At 53.7% G+C, this 15,526-nt stretch overlaps 1 protein-coding gene across 1 annotated transcript; it reads right to left on the bottom strand.

The window, feature by feature from the left end:
* Window positions 1–227: 227 nt before the first annotated feature.
* Window positions 228–12,371, bottom strand: PPP1R13L (protein phosphatase 1 regulatory subunit 13 like). Its single transcript, XM_049787329.1, has 12 exons — window positions 12,298–12,371; window positions 11,950–12,092; window positions 11,007–11,523; window positions 10,618–10,716; window positions 10,450–10,541; window positions 9,341–9,821; window positions 7,615–8,066; window positions 3,708–3,839; window positions 3,500–3,633; window positions 3,248–3,414; window positions 1,582–1,781; window positions 228–559 (listed from the first exon to the last, which is right to left on the bottom strand). Exons 1-12 carry the CDS (start codon window positions 12,350–12,352, stop codon window positions 521–523), a joined length of 2,511 nt encoding a protein of 836 aa, XP_049643286.1. The 5' UTR covers window positions 12,353–12,371; the 3' UTR covers window positions 228–520.
* Window positions 12,372–15,526: the final 3,155 nt, after the last annotated feature.

Consider the following 15,526-nt stretch of genomic DNA (forward strand, 5'->3'; position numbering starts at 1 on the left):
GAGAGAGAGAGAGAGAGAGAGAGAGAGAGAGAGAGAGAGAGAAGATTGTCCATTTCTGTGCAAACTACCTTTATTTATAAAGAAAAAGTTCGGTTTTGTTACAAAATCAGCACTGTGTGAAGGCACTTGATTGGCTGGAGGTGGGAGAAGAGATGAACGTGTCTCCCCGATACCAGACTCAGCTGGAATGATGGGGAAGAGCTTGCTGAGGGGGATTTGAGGGGCAGAGAGGGGTTGGCAAAATGAGTGGGAGGCACTTTGGGTGGGATCTGATGGGCAAATGGGCGAGGGATCTCTGAACCCCACATATGAGTCCCAGCATCCCCCTCTGATCCCCCACAACTAAGGCAGGTTCCTAAACTTAAGGCTGGGGCTCTCCTCTTCTCCTCAGAACTTCCAGGACGCAGGAAGCAGGTGGTCAGGACCCAGCCCTGCCAGGGCTTGGGGGTGCAGGAGAGTCGCAGTCCCTAGAGCCAGCGTCTGGGGCCAGGCAGTGTCCTTGGGTCTCACCTGGAACTGGTTAGACCTTAATCCTTGGGGCCTTCACTCTGGGGAACAGCTGTGGGAGGGAGAAGTATAAGTCACCAGGGGCTCCCCTCCCCTCCCCTCACCCTATTCCACTCCCCCTGCACCATGGCTGGACCACGCCTGGCTGTTCCCCAGAGGACCATGCAATGTCAGGGGGTCCGACCTGCATCTTCCTCATGCAAAGCATGGCCCATGGGGTCACCTCCCAGCCTGATAACTCTTTAGGGCTGGAGAGATAGAGCAGGGTTAAGGTTCCTGCCTTGCAATCATTGACCTCTATTTAATCCAGGTACCACATATGGAAACCCCGAGAAGTCAGGGGTCACTGCTGAGCACAGTTAGGAATAGTTGTTGAGCACCACAGGGAGTGGTACCCAACCATGCCCCCAAAACATAAAAAACACCAGTGCTTTAACTACCCCCTTGTTAAAATGGAGTCCTTCCTTCCTTCCTTCCTTCCTTCCTTCCTTCCTTCCTTCCTTCCTTCCTTCCTTCCTTCCTTCCTTCCTTCCTTCTTCCTTCCTTCCTTCCTTCCCTCCCTTTCTTTCTCCCCCCCTTTTATGGGCTACACCTGGTTCTGTACTCAGGGCTTGGGGGACCACTGAACCCTGGTCAGAGGTGTGCAAGGCAGGCACCCTCCCTGCTGCCCATTGTACTATCGCTCTGACCCCTATAGATTCTCCTTTAACTCCTCCAGTAACATAACTGGGGTGATAAAAAAAAAAACACAACTCAACATCTGAGCATGGCCTGATCCAACACCTAGGAAAGCACCCCACAAATGACCAAGAATCAGAAGGTAAGGGAGAAATGATTCTCTCCTGGACATGAGACAGAGCAGCAAAACGCAAGGTTTTTGGATTGATGAATTGAAACCGTGGTTTCAATCTGGGGGGGGGGGGTCACCACATAGTTCCCAGAACACTGCCAGAAGCTCTGACCTCCCCCATGAACTCTTACCCCAGAGAATGAGGCTCCCCTTCCCCTTTATTTCCCCGCTTGGGGTCATTCCTAGCCCCCTGATAAGATAGATCCCTGTATCTGCAGGCTTACCCCAAAGTAGTTGCGGGGTACGTAGCCCTCCTGGCCGTGCAGCGAGGCCCACCACCAGTCGGTCTCCTCGGGTCCATCCCTTCGCAGCACCGTGACTGACTCGCCCTCACGGAAGGACAGCTCGTCCCCAAACTCAGCGCTGTAGTCCCAGAGGGCATAGACAGCCCCACCGTGCATCAGGCCCATGCCCTGCTCCACATCTGCAACCAGAAAGGGTGACGGTGATGGGGGGGCCTGTGGGAGTCAGGCTCCTGCCTCAGCTGGGAGGGGTGATGGGGGCCCCAGGCTGGGCCAGGCAATCCCAATATCTTTTTTTTTTTTTTTTGGTTTTTTTTTTTTTTTTTGGTTTTTGGGCCACACCCGTTTGACGCTCAGGGGTTACTCCTGGCTATGTGCTCAGAAATCGCCCCTGGCTTGGGGGGGACCATATGGGATGCCGGGGGATCGAACCGCGGTCCTTCCTTGGCTAGCGCTTGCAAGGCAGACACCTTACCTCCAGCGCCACCTACCCGGCCCCAACAATCCCAATATCTTCAAGATGGGCCACTCCAGGCAGGGGCCAAGCTGGGGTCACCATCAGAATTTCTCTCTTGTGTGGAATGAAATTGCTAGATGCTCTCCCCCAGCCCCCAGTCAGGTCGAATCTGCTCCCCATCCCCACTTAAGTGGTCATGTCCTTCTTAGGGCACAAGCACCCCGAAGGTTTTCCCCTTCTCACCATCCCATTGCCCCATTTCCAGGTGTCCAGACCACCCCCTTTTCAAGGCTCCCCAGAGGCTGCTGCAGGTTCCAGGATTTCACCCCTTTGCCCCCCATCAGTGGTTTAGTTCACCCAGTTGTCTTGACCCCCCACTTCCAATTAGTTCAGTCTCCCCTTAGGGCTCACAGCACCACCTATCTGTGACAAGGTATCACAGCCCCAACAAGCCTCCAGAACCCCAAAAATGTTTTAGTCACTATAACAATCTCTCCACCCTGGCTCCCCACTTCCTACTGAAAGGGATACCCCACTAGGTCCACCTGCCTAATACTCCATCATCCCATCCCCTGACTTTATAGCTTCACTACCAAACCTGCCCTAGAGAACCTTTCGTTCTCTGGGGTATGTTGTTGAGATTCTGGCAAGACTCCTGTACTCCCAATAAAACCCCATACTGGTGGTCACTTAAGGCTCTCTATCACTTGCATAGGTGACCAAGTCCCTCTTGAACCCCTGATTTGAACAATATATGAGGGCAGTCCCCCAAAGCTTCTTGCAGAAGTCCTGGCTTATTTTGCCTAGGTGGGAAGAACACTTCTCTCTTTTCTCTCTTTCTTTCTCTTTCTCTCTTTCTCTCTCTCTCTCTCTTCCTTCCTTCCTTCCTTCCTTCCTTCCTTCCTTCCTTCCTTCCTTCCTTCCTTCCTTCCTCTTTCTTTCTTTCCCTTCCTTCCTTCTTTCCTTCCTCTCTCTCTCCCCTCTCTTCCCCCACCCCGCCCCTTACTAGTCCAGCTCTAAGCCAAGTGGACCATCCAGTTGGAAAGGTCCAGCTTGCATAACATTGTGTCCCTGGAAAGTGTCACCTGCCTGCTGCCAATCTCCCGGGGGATTGGTCCATGCTCCCAAGCCACCCATCCTGTGAGCAGCAGCTGAGCCACCTCCCTGCACCCCCAAGTGGCCTCCTCGCACCTGCCAGGTAAGTGGCACAGTCTGCGTATCCCTCCCGGTAAGGGTCACACTTCTCGATGGCAGTGGCCCCATCGCTCAGGGTGGTGGCGAAGATGGCAGCGCCGTGCTGTACCAGGACCGTGCAGATGGCAGTGTCGTTGCAGGATGCGGCACAGTGCAACGGGGTCCTGGGGTGGGCAGATGCCAAGAGGGTCAGGGAGTGGGGTTCCCTAATCCCAGCATCCCCCCAGCATTGGGCTGTGCCCGCCTCACCAGCCGTGACTGTCGGGTGAATTGACGTTGGCACCCGCCCCGATGAGGAAGTCCACGATGGGGTAGTTGGCACCGCAGATGGCATTGTGCAGGGCGGTGATGCCCTCCTCGTTAGGCTGGCTTGGGTCATTCATCTGGGGGAGAGAGGGGGCTGAGTCTTAGAGGGTGCCTGACCAGAGCCTGTCCCTGCTCTGTGTACAGTGCTCACCTCCTTCACCGCCTGCTGTACCACCTCCAACTCCCCAGTGAGCGCTGCATCCAGGAGCAGCACCAGCGGGTTCAGGCGGGCGCGGCGAGCTTTTCGGGGGGAGCCTGCTTTCCGCAGCACCGAGCGCATCTCCTGGGGAGACAGTGTAAGAGTAGAGGTCAGAGGCTCTGGGGATTTCTGCGTCCAGGACCAGGTGGTCTTTATCTGTGGTGCTCAGGGGTTACTCCTGGCTCTGCACTTAGGGATCAATGCTGGTAGAGTTCAAAGGACCCTAGGAGGTGCCTGGGATAGATCCGGGCATGCCAAGCAAGCAACCTATGCTATATCCTATGGTTCTAGCATCCTGGTCATTATAGCATGACTAGGCCAAATGGTCTGGATCCCAGGGAGGAGCAGACACCCCAGCGGGGTCTTCCAATTCTGTATAAATCAGGAAATTCAGAGTCTGGGAAATGGTGTCTTGAGACTCCTGAGGAGGCTGAGATAAAGGATAGAGCTAGGGCCGGAGCTATATAGCACAGTGGTGGGGCATTTGTCTTACACACAGCCAACCTGGGATGCTCCCGGGTTTGATCTCCCAGCATCCCATATGGTCCCCCCAAGCCTGCCAAGGGCGATTTCTGAACACAGAGCCAGGAATAACGCCTGAGCACTGCCAGGTGTGGCCCAAAATCCAAAAAAAAAAAAAAAAAAAGAATAGAGCTAATAATTGTGGGTGGAAGCCAGGCATTCAATCCATAAGTCTCATTTCTTTTTTTGTTTTGTTATTTTTGGCCACACCCGGTGGTGCTCAGGGATTACACCTGGCTCTGTGCTCAGAAATCATCCCTGGTAGGCTCAGGGGACCATATGGGATGCCAGGGATCAAACCCAGGTTCATCCTGGGTTGGCTGAGTGCAAGGCAAACACCCTACCATTATTCTATCACTTTGGCCTCAACTGTTTAATTCTTTTTTGTTTTGTTTTGTTTTGTTTTTGGGCTTACCTGGTGGCTCTCAGGAGTTACACTGGGGGACCATATGGAATGCCAGGATTTGAACCACCGTCTGTCCTAGATCAGCTATGTGCAAGGCAAATGCCCTACTGCTATGCTATCTCTCCCCCCACTGCAGTTGTTTAATTCTAAGGTCCAGTTTCTCAAAGCTTCAGCAACCCAGAACCTAGGATCTTGGGTTCCAAGATTGATGCCTGGATTTCCTTCCTGCCTCTGGGACTTCTCCAGTTCCACTGTGGATAGGACAGGGGGATTTTACAGGGCAAGTCTAAACCCTGTCAAGAAGCATTCTTCTTCCTCCAAGATCCTAGATCCAAGATCCTAGATCACAATAGTTTTATTTTCTACCCTTGAGACGGCCTGAGAAAAGGCATTTGGGTGTCTACCTGAAGCCTCCACTTGTGTGTTCTCATAGAGATCAGGACTATTCATGACATTCTGGAAGGAGACCCCACACACACACATACACTCCCCCTGACAACAAACGAGGATCAAGATCATCAAAAGTCACTCCCTAGTTAAAGGACAAGGGAAGTAGCAGCTAGGTGCACTGGAAATACAGTGCAGTAGAACAGCACTGGCCTTGCATGTAGCTGACCTGGTTTCTATTCCTATTACCCCATCAGGTCCCCCAAGTCCCATTAAGAGCGATCTCTGAGGAGACCAGAGTGATAGTACAGTAGGTAGGGCACTTGCCTTACACACGACCAACCGGACTCAATCCCTAGCATCTCATAGGGTCCCCCGAGCCTGCCAGGAGTGATCCCTGAGCACAGAGCCAGCCATAAGTAAACTCTGAGCACTGATACTCCTACCACCCAAGAAAAAAAAACAAGTTCAAGAGAGGAAGGGGTGGTCAGCCCCTGGTTGTACTCAGGGCTGCTCCCAGTTCTGTGCTCAGGGACACACCTAGCAGTGCTTGGGGATATAATTGGGGTCAGGTACTTGCAAGGTGATAATGTCTTGGGCTCTTATTTTCATTTTTTGGTTTTTGGGTCATATTTGCAGTGTTCAGGTCATTTTTCCCCTTTCTTGGGGGACCCCAGGGTTGCTGAAAATGAGCAGGGTTTAATGAGGTGCTGGGATTTGGGGCCCCAAGCCTGCCCAGGCTGACCTCCAGCTCTCTGAGCTTTCTACTCTAGACCAGATTCTAAACACAGAATTTATTAACAGTTTGAATCTTCATATACTCGTATTTGGGGTAGGGAGGGGAAGCCTGCTGCTCTGTCCATTTTACAGATGAAAAAAAAAAAAGAGGCTCAGTTGGGGAGTGCCAGGTCATAAGACTATTCTTATATTCAGGGCTCTGAAAGTCTGTGGAGTCAGTTTGGCAGGGCCCAGGGCTGGTTTGACTCAGAGGTGGGTGGAAGCTTTCTGGCTACAGCCAGAGCTGGAGCTTGCTAACGCCTGACATCGAGCAGTGACCGTGAGAAGTGTAAACATCACAAGACAGGCCTGGTGTGGGTTCCAACCAGTGACAAAAATGGTAATTGTGGGAGGCCGGTGAGGTAGCGCTACAGGTAAGGTGTCTGCCTTGCAAGCGCTAGCCAAGGAAGGACCGAGGTTCGATCCCCAGGCGTCCCAAATGGTCCCCCCAAGCCAGGGGCAATTTCTGAGCACTTAGCCAGGAGTAACCCCTGAGCATCAAACGGGTGTGGCCCAAAAAACCAAAAAAAAAAAAAAAAAAAAAAAGAAAAATAAAAGGAAGAAAGAAATGGTCATTGTGGGGCCAGAGCGAGAGGGCACTTACTTACCTTGCACACACCCTATGACCCTAGCTTGATCCCCAGCATCCCTTTTGGTCCCCCCCAACCCACCAGGAATGATCTCTGAGCACAGAGCTAAGAAAGAAAGAAAGAAAGAAAGGAAAGGAAAGGAAGGAAGGAAGGAAGGAAGGAAGGAAGGAAGGAAGGAAGGAAGGAAGGAAGGAAGGAAGGAAAAGAAAAGAGAGAGAGAGAGAGAAGAAAGAAAGAAAGAAAGAAAGAAAGAAAGAAAGAAAGAAAGAAAGAAAGAAAGAAAGAAAGAAAGAAAGAAAGAAAGAAAGAAAGAAAGAAAGAAAGAAAGAAAGAAAGAAAGAAAGATGGTGACAGTCTTTTCAGTCTCACTCATTTCCGGCATCAGGGAGGAGCTGAGGTTTCTTTTTTTGTTTTTGTTTTTGGGTCACACCGGTAGTGCTCAGGGGTTACTCCTGGCTCTACTATGCTCAGAAATCACTCCTGGCAGGCTCTGAGGACCATATGGGATGCCGGAATTTGTACCACTGTCCTTCTGCATGCAAGGCAAACGCCCTACCTCCATGCTATCTCGCCAACCCCTTGCTGAGTTTTTTTTTTTTTTTTTTGTGGTTTTTGGGTCACACCTGGCAGTGCTCAGGGGTTATTCCTGGCTCCAGGCTCAGAAATTGCTCCTGGCAGGCACGGGGGACCATATGGGATGCCGGGATTCGAACTGATGACCTCCTGCATGAAAGGCAAGCGCCCTACCTCCATGCTATCTCTCCGGCCCCTCGCTGAGATTTCTAATGGGGACCCAGATTACAGGGGCAGAGGAGGAGACGTCATTTAGAAGGAAGTGGAAGAGAAAATCTCCGGGTGACCAGGCCTCCTTCTGATCCTCCCTTTATTATTATTATTATTTCCCCTCCCCTTTTAATCATTTTTATTATTATTATTATTTTTTAATGGGGGATGGGGGACACGCCCAGCAGTGCTTGGGGATCGAACTCAGGGCCTCAGTCAGACAGGAGGACACATGCTAGAGCCAAAATCAGGTATCACCAAGCTCCTCCTTACCATAAGGACTACATTTCCCAGACACCTAGCAGCCAGCAGGTAGCTGCATTGGTGCAGTGAGCCAGTTGTGGGGTGCCCCTTCCAGGTGCTGATTAATAGACTATGGGTTGGGGGTACTTACCAGGCTCTGCGGCTGTTCCGGGGGGCTGCTCTGTGGCGGGGGCGGGGGTGGGATAGGAGCTGGGGGAGCAGGTGCTGGGGGTCCTGCTCGGGCCTCGGATCCTTCAGTGATGGGGGTCAGGTCGGGCTCGGGCCCCCCTGGCCCCCCATGGCGATGGAAGAGGCGGCTGATGATCTGCTGGTACTGCTTCTTGTGGGTGGGGATCAGGGGCATGGCCGGGCTCTGCTCCATGGAGCCCCTGCGTTTGAGGGGCCGGGGGATCTCTGCCAGCACCCGTGCCACCTCCTCCAGCTCGGGCACCGACTGGGCCTCGGGGGGCAGCGCAGGATGCAGCCGTGTAGGGCTCAGGGGTCGTGTGACTGCCTCATCCGCCTCCACGGCCTCCAGAGTTGGGGTCAACAACCCCTCCAGCTCGGGCTCAGGCTCCATCTCAGTGGGGGGCTTGGGGGGCACTAGGAAGAGAAAAAGTTGCATCAGAAGCAGGTGAGCCAAGAAGTACCTCCCCACCACTCCTGGGCCCTTTGCTGTGTTGATCTCAAGGCAGTTTTACCCTCTCTGAGCTATATCTTCTCTTAGCTAGGCTGTAAATGATGGTAGATCACAGCAGAACTCATTTATCCAATACTCAATGCATACCCGTCTAACATGGCTTCACTACCATCTTGTGAGGTTGATCCTGGCTCTCATTTTCTTAGCACAGCATGGGAAACTGAGTCTCAAAGAGGGTCAGTCAGTTGCCCAAACAGTTGTGGTTTTCTCTTTTGTTTTGTTTGCTCAGGGGTTATTCCTGGCTCTGCACTTAGAAATGTCTACTGGCAGGTTCAAGAGAATATATGGGATGCCAGGGATAGAACTTGGATCAGCCATGTGTAAGGCAAATGTCCTACCCACTGTGCTATGGCTCCGGCCCCTGGTTTTGTTTTGTGGGATACACCCAGTAAAACTCGGGACTTACTCTTGGCTCTGCTCTCAGGAATCACTCTGGCAGGCTCGGGAAACGATATGGGATACTGGGGAGCAAACCCAAATCTACTGCAAAGCAAGAGCCTTACCGTCTTACTATCTCTCTCTGGCCCAAGAATCACATCTTGTTTATTTGTTGGTTGTTTATGGGGCCTCATCTGGCAGTACTCAGCACTTACTCCTGCTCAGAGATCACTCCTGGCAGTGCTCAGGGGACCCGATGTGGTCCCTAGATTGAATCCAGGTCAACCCCACATACTCAGCCCCTGTAGCTGTCTCTCGATTCCCCTCAAAACTTATCTTCTTGAGATCTGGTCCTAGCTCCTTAAATCCATAAACCTTTCAAATATAGCTGGAGGCATCATTTGCCCTCAATAGTAATCATAATAGTCGTGATAATTGCCCACAGTTCCGAGGGATCCGGACAGACCGACTTCCGGTCCAGGCCCAACTATATGTCACCACATGTCAAGAGCAAATTCCCAAGCTCCCTTGGACTTAGCACCCTGTGCATCTGGGGTGTCCTGATTTTTGTTGTTGTTGCTTTGGGGCCATACCCAGTGAGCCTCAGGGGTTTCTCCTGGCTCTGCTCTCAGAAATCATACCTAGCAGGCTCAGGGGACCATATAGGATGCTAGGGATGGAACCTGGGTCTATCCCAGGTGGGCCTCACGCAAGACAAACACCCTACCATTGTGCTATCACTCCAGCCCCAAGGGTGTCGTGATTTTTATCCAGCCCTCTGGCTCGGCACTGCACTCACCTTCGCTTACTGGGGGCCAGGTCTGCTGAGGGGGCAGTGAGGAGGGGGCTGGAGGCTGGGGTTGAGGCTGGGGTTGAGGCTGGGGTTGGGCCTGGGGCGGCACTTGTGGCTGTGGTTGTGGCTGGTGGGGCAACTGGGGCTGTGAAGGTGCCTGGGGTTGCAGGGGCATCTTGGGGGGCGGCGGTCGGGAGAAGATTTGGGAGCCGGGAGTCATGGCCCTGCTGCCCCCGTGCTCCCAGAAGGCGTTCTGCAGCTTGAATATCATGCTGAGCGGGATGGGGCGCTGGCGAGGGGCACCGCGGGGCTGAGGGCTGGAAGGGGGCATGGGGATCCGGCTGACGGGCTGCCAGTTGCGGGGCAGGGTGCCTGCCGGACCCGCTGAGGGCAGAGATCGGCGATAGCTTCCCACATCCGAGCGCCGGTCGTTGGCCAGAGGGGAGACTTTGTAATTTCGGGGTAGAGTGGCACTGGTGAGGTTGTCCTGGGAGAGAGAGAGAGAGGAGAAAGGATGGAATCAGGGGGCTCAGACAAGAGAAAGATGGAGGTGAGGGGGTAAGGAAGAGGGAAGGGAAGGAAGAGAGAGAAAGTGAGAATATTGGGGAGGAGGGAAGGAGGTTGGAGAAAAGAGGGTCCCGGGGGCTGGAGCAATAGCACAAAGGTTAGGGCATTTGCCTTGCAAGCAGCTGACCCGGGTTCGATCCCTGGCATCCCATATGGTCCCCCAAGCCTGCCTGGAGTGATTTCTGAGCACAGAGCCGGGAGTAACCCCTGAACAACACCGGTTGTGGCCCCCCAATTTTTTTTTAAAAGAGGAAAAGAGGGGCCTGGAGAGATAGCACAGCGGCGTTTGCCTTGCAAGCAGCCGATCCAGGACCAAAGGTGGTTGGTTCGAATCCCGGTGTCCCATATGGTCCCCCGTGCCTGCCAGGAGCTATTTCTGAGCAGACAGCCAGGAGTAACCTCTGAGCACCGCCGGGTGTGGCCCAAAAACCAAAAAAAAAAAGAGGATCCAGGTGGAGGAAGCATCCAAACAGGAGGCAGGAAGGTGGGGGAAGGGCCCTGGTCCACAGACAACAGCCCCCTTTTGCCAGCTTTTTCCCCCCACTCACCTTGCTGGAAGGCCCCAGCCCATCAAGGCTGCTTTCTCTCCAAGGCAGCAGTGGCAAGCCCGGAGAGGCCGGCCGAGGGAAGACATCCAGGCCTGAGAAGAGAATCATTATGGATTTGGGGGTCCCTTCCTCTGTCAGCCCCACTTTCCTAAAGGGCCACCCACTCACGTTCATAGCTGGCAGTCTGGGAAGATTTCTTTTCGTAGGCCACGTCCAGATCGGACTCATTCCAGGCTTTGGGGGTCCGCCGGCGCAGTGTTAGGTCATCTGGGGAGAGGCTGAGAATTAAGATGGGCCCCAGGGCCCAAATACATGTTTCCACTGCCCCTACCCCTCTCCCCTTAACCGGTTGCAGGGGTCCTCAAACTTTTTAAACAGGGGGCCAGTTCACTGTTCCTCAGACCATTGGAGGGTCTGACTATAGTAAAAACAAAACTTATGAACGAATTCTTATGCACACTGCATATATCTTATTTTGCAATGAAGAAACAGAACAGATACAAATATATGGCCAGCTGGCCATAGTTTGAGGACCACTGAAGGGTCCCCAAATTCACCTTGAGCGCGCAGAGGTGGGGCAAAGGCGCTACTGCCCGTGCCCAGCAAGGGGCTCCCAAAAGCCGCCAGGGGCCCCTCGTAAGCAGCGGCTGGGGGTCGCGGGGAGGGTCCTCGGTCGGGGAAGAAGGCCTGGGGTCCCTCGGCCAGGGGGCTGCCACGAGGGGATCCGGCGCGACTCAGGAAGTCGAAGGCCGCGGGGGGTCCCTGTTGGCGCAATGGGCCGGTTCCAGGCCTCGGGGAGGGCGCCCGGCCCAGGGTGCCTCCGCCTGCGCCATCGTAGGAGGTTCGGGGCCGGGGAGAAGGCGCCCGGTCCAGGCTGCCGTAGGGATCCGGTTGCAGGTAGAGCGGGGTGCGCGGGGACGAAGGCCGGCCCTTGGGGGACAGCGGGCTGAAGGGGTGCAGGGCCGGGGCGTTCTCGGAGCGTCCGAATGGGCCTTCCGCGCCATCGTTGCTCTTCCTTGGGGACACTCGGCTGTTGAAGAGCTCAGACACGGGGCTGGAGCTGTAGCGGGACACCTGGGGGGTATGGGGGTGTCACAAGAGACATGGGAGTTGGTGACAAGTCAAAGACGGGATTGCAAGGGGGACCCTTAAGGTGCCAGAGATTAAACCCAGGTCAGCTGGGTGCAAGGCAAGCGCTATTATCTCTCCAGCCCAGAATCCATTTTTTGTTTTTCTTTTTGGCCACGCCCAGGGATGCTCAGAGGTTACTGGCCCAGGAATCAATCCATCCTGGAGGTGCTGGGGGACCATATAGGATGCTGAGGGGATCAATCCAGATCTGCCTCTAGCAGGGCAAGCGTGATAGCTTCCCTGAATCCTCTCTTTCAAGTGGATCTCATTAAAATGATCAACATCTGCTTTGATCCTGGAGGCCAGAAGCTGACTTGGGGGATGGCATGGGGGTGGCCAGGGTTTTGGGGGAGGGAGTGACAGGCTCACCCGAGGTTGGGCTCCCGCCTGCGAGCCAGAGGGAGCTGGGGAGTCGGACCAGAGCGACTCCAGCTGCTTGGTGAGCTCGTCCACTTTGGCCGCGGCCGTGTCCAGCTCCATCTGCTTCAGGTCCATATGCTTCATGGCTAGGGCTGGTGGGGCAGAGAGGAGTGAGGACCGAGTGGGCGGGGCCTCCCAGGCTGATCAGGCCCCGCCCCATAACATACAAGCCCCGTCCCATAATGCACAAACCCCTCCCATTGCATGCAAGCCCCGCCCTGGTAATATACAAACCCCGCCCGCTGCAGCTAAGCCCCGCCCTGGTAATATACAAACCACGCCCCTTCCCCAGCTCACACTGGAAATTTAGGTCCAAAATGTCCCTGGCGCTCTGGAAAGCCTCGCTGTCCATGGTGCCGGCCGGAGCGGGGCGCCTGCGAGGCGGGGAGGAGAGAGCTTTGTCAGGCACTGGGGGCCAGAGAGATTGCACCCTATGTAGTTATGATCCCCGCCAGGAGTGATTCCACAATGCAGAGCCAGGAGTAAGGCCCTGAGCACCACTGGGTGTGGTCCTCAAACCCCAAGAGAAAAATCATCGTAGGACTGAAGAAACGGCTTAAAGGAGTGTGCGCTTTGTTTGCATATGGGGGGACCCTGGATTTAATTCCCAGCACATTGCGGCTCTACTCTGCCGCAATGCCAAGAACATTGTCTGAGCACCAAGTTGGATCCCCAAGCACACCAGATGCTTTTAATTTTGCTTCATTTAATTACAACCCCCAAATACATTTGAAATGTTTAAAAAACTGCTTGCGGGCCTGAGCGATAGTACAGCAAGGAGGGTGTTTGCCTTGCATGTGGCTGACCCAGGTTCGATCTCTGGCGTCCCATATATTCCCCTGAACCCACCATGAATGATCCCTGAGTGCAGGGTCAGAAGTAAGTTCTGAACACAGCCAGGTGTGGTTCCCAAACAAAACAAATTTAAAAAAAATTTTGTTTTGGGCCCGGAGAGATAGCACAGCGGTGTTTGCCTTGCAAGCAGCCAATCCAGGACCAAAGGTGGTTGGTTCGAATCCCGGTGTCCCATATGGTCCCCCGTGCCTGCCAGGAGCTATTTCTGAGCAGACAGCCAGAAGTAACCCCTGAGCACTGCCGGGTGTGACCCAAAACCCAAAAAAAAAAAAAAATTTTTGTTTTAGAGACTGGAGTGATAGCACAGCAAGTAGGGTGTTTACCTTGTATGCGGCTGACCCATGTTCAATCCCTGACATCCCATATGATCCCCCAAGCCTAACAGGAGTGGTTCCTAAGCATATAACCAGGAATAACCCGAGTCCGGCCAGGCGTGACCCAACCTCCCCTCAAAAACTAAAAATGTGCATTCTGAGTTGGGCCATGTTTCAATCTTGAGAGTGGAGATGGTTCAAAGGCTGAAGCACTGCCTTGTATGCATGGAGCCCCAAGTTTTTGTTTGTTTTTAGGTCACCCAAAAATCAGGGATTCTTCCTAGCTCTGACTCAGAAATTATTCCTGGCAGGCTCAGGGACCATATGGGATGCCTGGGATCAAACTCGGGTTGGCTGCATGCAAGGCAAACACCCTCCCCACTGTGCTCCTTCCCAAGGCCCCAAGTATAACCCCTGGCATCACAGTGGGCCCCGAGCAGCACCAGAGCACCTGACGAACTGTCAGGCCCAGTATTGCTGGGAGTAGCCCCAGTTACCCACACTTTCTCAAAAGAAAAAAAAACAAAAACATATATATGAAGGTGGAGTTTGGGAAACACTTGTTCCAGGACACTCCGGAGCCAGTTAGCCGACTTAGCTTCCCATTAGGACCTGACTCGTCCTTCTGGGCTGTCCACACACTAGAAGGTCCCAAGGGACAGCCCGCTGTCTCTTCCCCAGGGTCCCCACCCAGAAAGAAAACTGCTTCACAAGGAGCCAGTGTTCCCGGGAGGGACAGGGAGGTGGCCGGGGGCAGCTGGGAGGCCTGGGAGGCGGTGGTCACTGGCCCAGTGGGAAGGGGGCCAGGCCACCAGAAACCGGTCCTGCCAGCAACCATCCCGATCCCCATGGCAGCCGCCATGCCACCTCCCGCCCCTCGGCTCAGTTCTGCGTGTGCTTGGCAGGGCGGGCGTGGGCAGTGGGGCGGGCCGGGACATGCCGGCTCCGGCCTCGGTCTGGGAAAGTTAAAACAGAACCTGTTGGGACCAGTGGCTCATCAGGGTGTGTTGGAAGTGTGTGACTTTGGGCATCAAGTCTCCTCCACTCCTCAGGCCTCAGTTTCCCCACCAGTGAAAGGAAGAGGCAAATTGCTAATTCTGTCTGGCAGGGCTCAGGATTCCGAAAGGCCAAGAGGCCTGTACAGGGAAATTGGGCCTGAACTGGGAACTGGAAACCAAGGCTCGGGAGAGTTCAAAGTCCGAGTTTTTGTCTTGGGAATAGGCTTGAATTCACCAATCTGATAGTCTAGATTTCACAGGTTTCCGGTTCCATCCTGTAATCTGTCCCCCAAGTCTTAGTGAGCTGTTGGGATGATCATGCAAAGTGATAGGGCCTGAGCTGCAGACACATAGCAGAGGGGAGGGTGTTTGCCTTGAACACGGCTGACCAAGGTTCAATCCCCAGCATCGCAGATGGTCCCCTGAACACCACCAGGAGTGTTTCCAGAGGAGTGCTGAGCCAGGAGTAACCAGAGCACCGCCTGGTATGTCCCAAAAACAAAAAAAAAAGAAGAAAGTAAAGTTAAGGGAGAGTAGTTTAATGAAGCTGGGTCAGCTTCAGTTTGAGGGTTCAGAGGTGATGAGACTCCCAACAAGAGTGCCTCAGTTTCCTGATCTGTTAAAGAGGAAAATTCACAGCCAGAGCTTGTGGGGAGGGTCGAAGAGATCAGAGGCATGAGAGGAATTAAAGTTCTGAGAATTGAGACCTCAAAAAGTCTGGAGCGCGGGAACCCCAACAAAAGGAATTTTAGATCTTCAGGAATACCCAGGAGACATTGCGTCTGTCAAAATAGACAAATGAGTGACCTGCGAGATAGGACAGCTGGAGGGTATTTGCACACTGCGAACCTGGGTTCCATCCCCAGCACCCCATATGGTCCCCTAGATTCCTCCAGGAGTTGCATAGAGCATAGAGTCAGGAGGAAACTCTGATCACTTCGGGGGTGTGGTTCTACCCCCGAAAAAAAAAGACAAATGAACAGCATTGGGGTCAGAAAGATACCACAAAGGGCTTGAGCAGAAGTTGTGGGTTTTGTTCCCCCACAGCCTAAGTAGGACTATTTCTTGTTTCCTCCCCCAAAAATAAATATTCTCAAAATAAACAATTTGATCCGGCAGCGAACAGTTATTTAGAAATGGGGAGAATTACAGGGCCGGAAAGAGGGCGCAAGAAGTAGGGCATTTGCCTTGCACGTGCTGACCTAGGATGGACAGCGGTTTGATCCCCTGGGGTCCCCAAGCCAAGAGCGATTTCTGAGCGCATAGTTAGGAGTATCCCCTGAGCGTCACCGAGTGTGGACCCCCACAAAAGAAATGGGGAGAATTTCACTACACCCCCACTTTCTAGTTCATACTCCA

The sequence above is a fragment of the Suncus etruscus genome, chromosome 14, assembly GCF_024139225.1.
Source record: "Suncus etruscus isolate mSunEtr1 chromosome 14, mSunEtr1.pri.cur, whole genome shotgun sequence".
Taxonomy (NCBI): Eukaryota; Metazoa; Chordata; class Mammalia; order Eulipotyphla; family Soricidae; genus Suncus; species Suncus etruscus.

Excerpts from the sequence above, each read along its gene's own strand:
- PPP1R13L (XM_049787329.1), bottom strand. The coding sequence starts at position 12,352 with ATGGACAGCGAGGCTTTCCAGAGCGCCAGGGACATTTTGGACCTAAAT. Across the intron at positions 10,542-10,617 it reads CCAGACTGCCAGCTATGAAC|GCCTGGATGTCTTCCCTCGG; the intron begins GTGAGTGGGTGG and ends TTCTCTTCTCAG. Across the intron at positions 1,782-3,247 it reads CTGTGCCACTTACCTGGCAG|ATGTGGAGCAGGGCATGGGC; the intron begins GTGCGAGGAGGC and ends TTCTGGTTGCAG.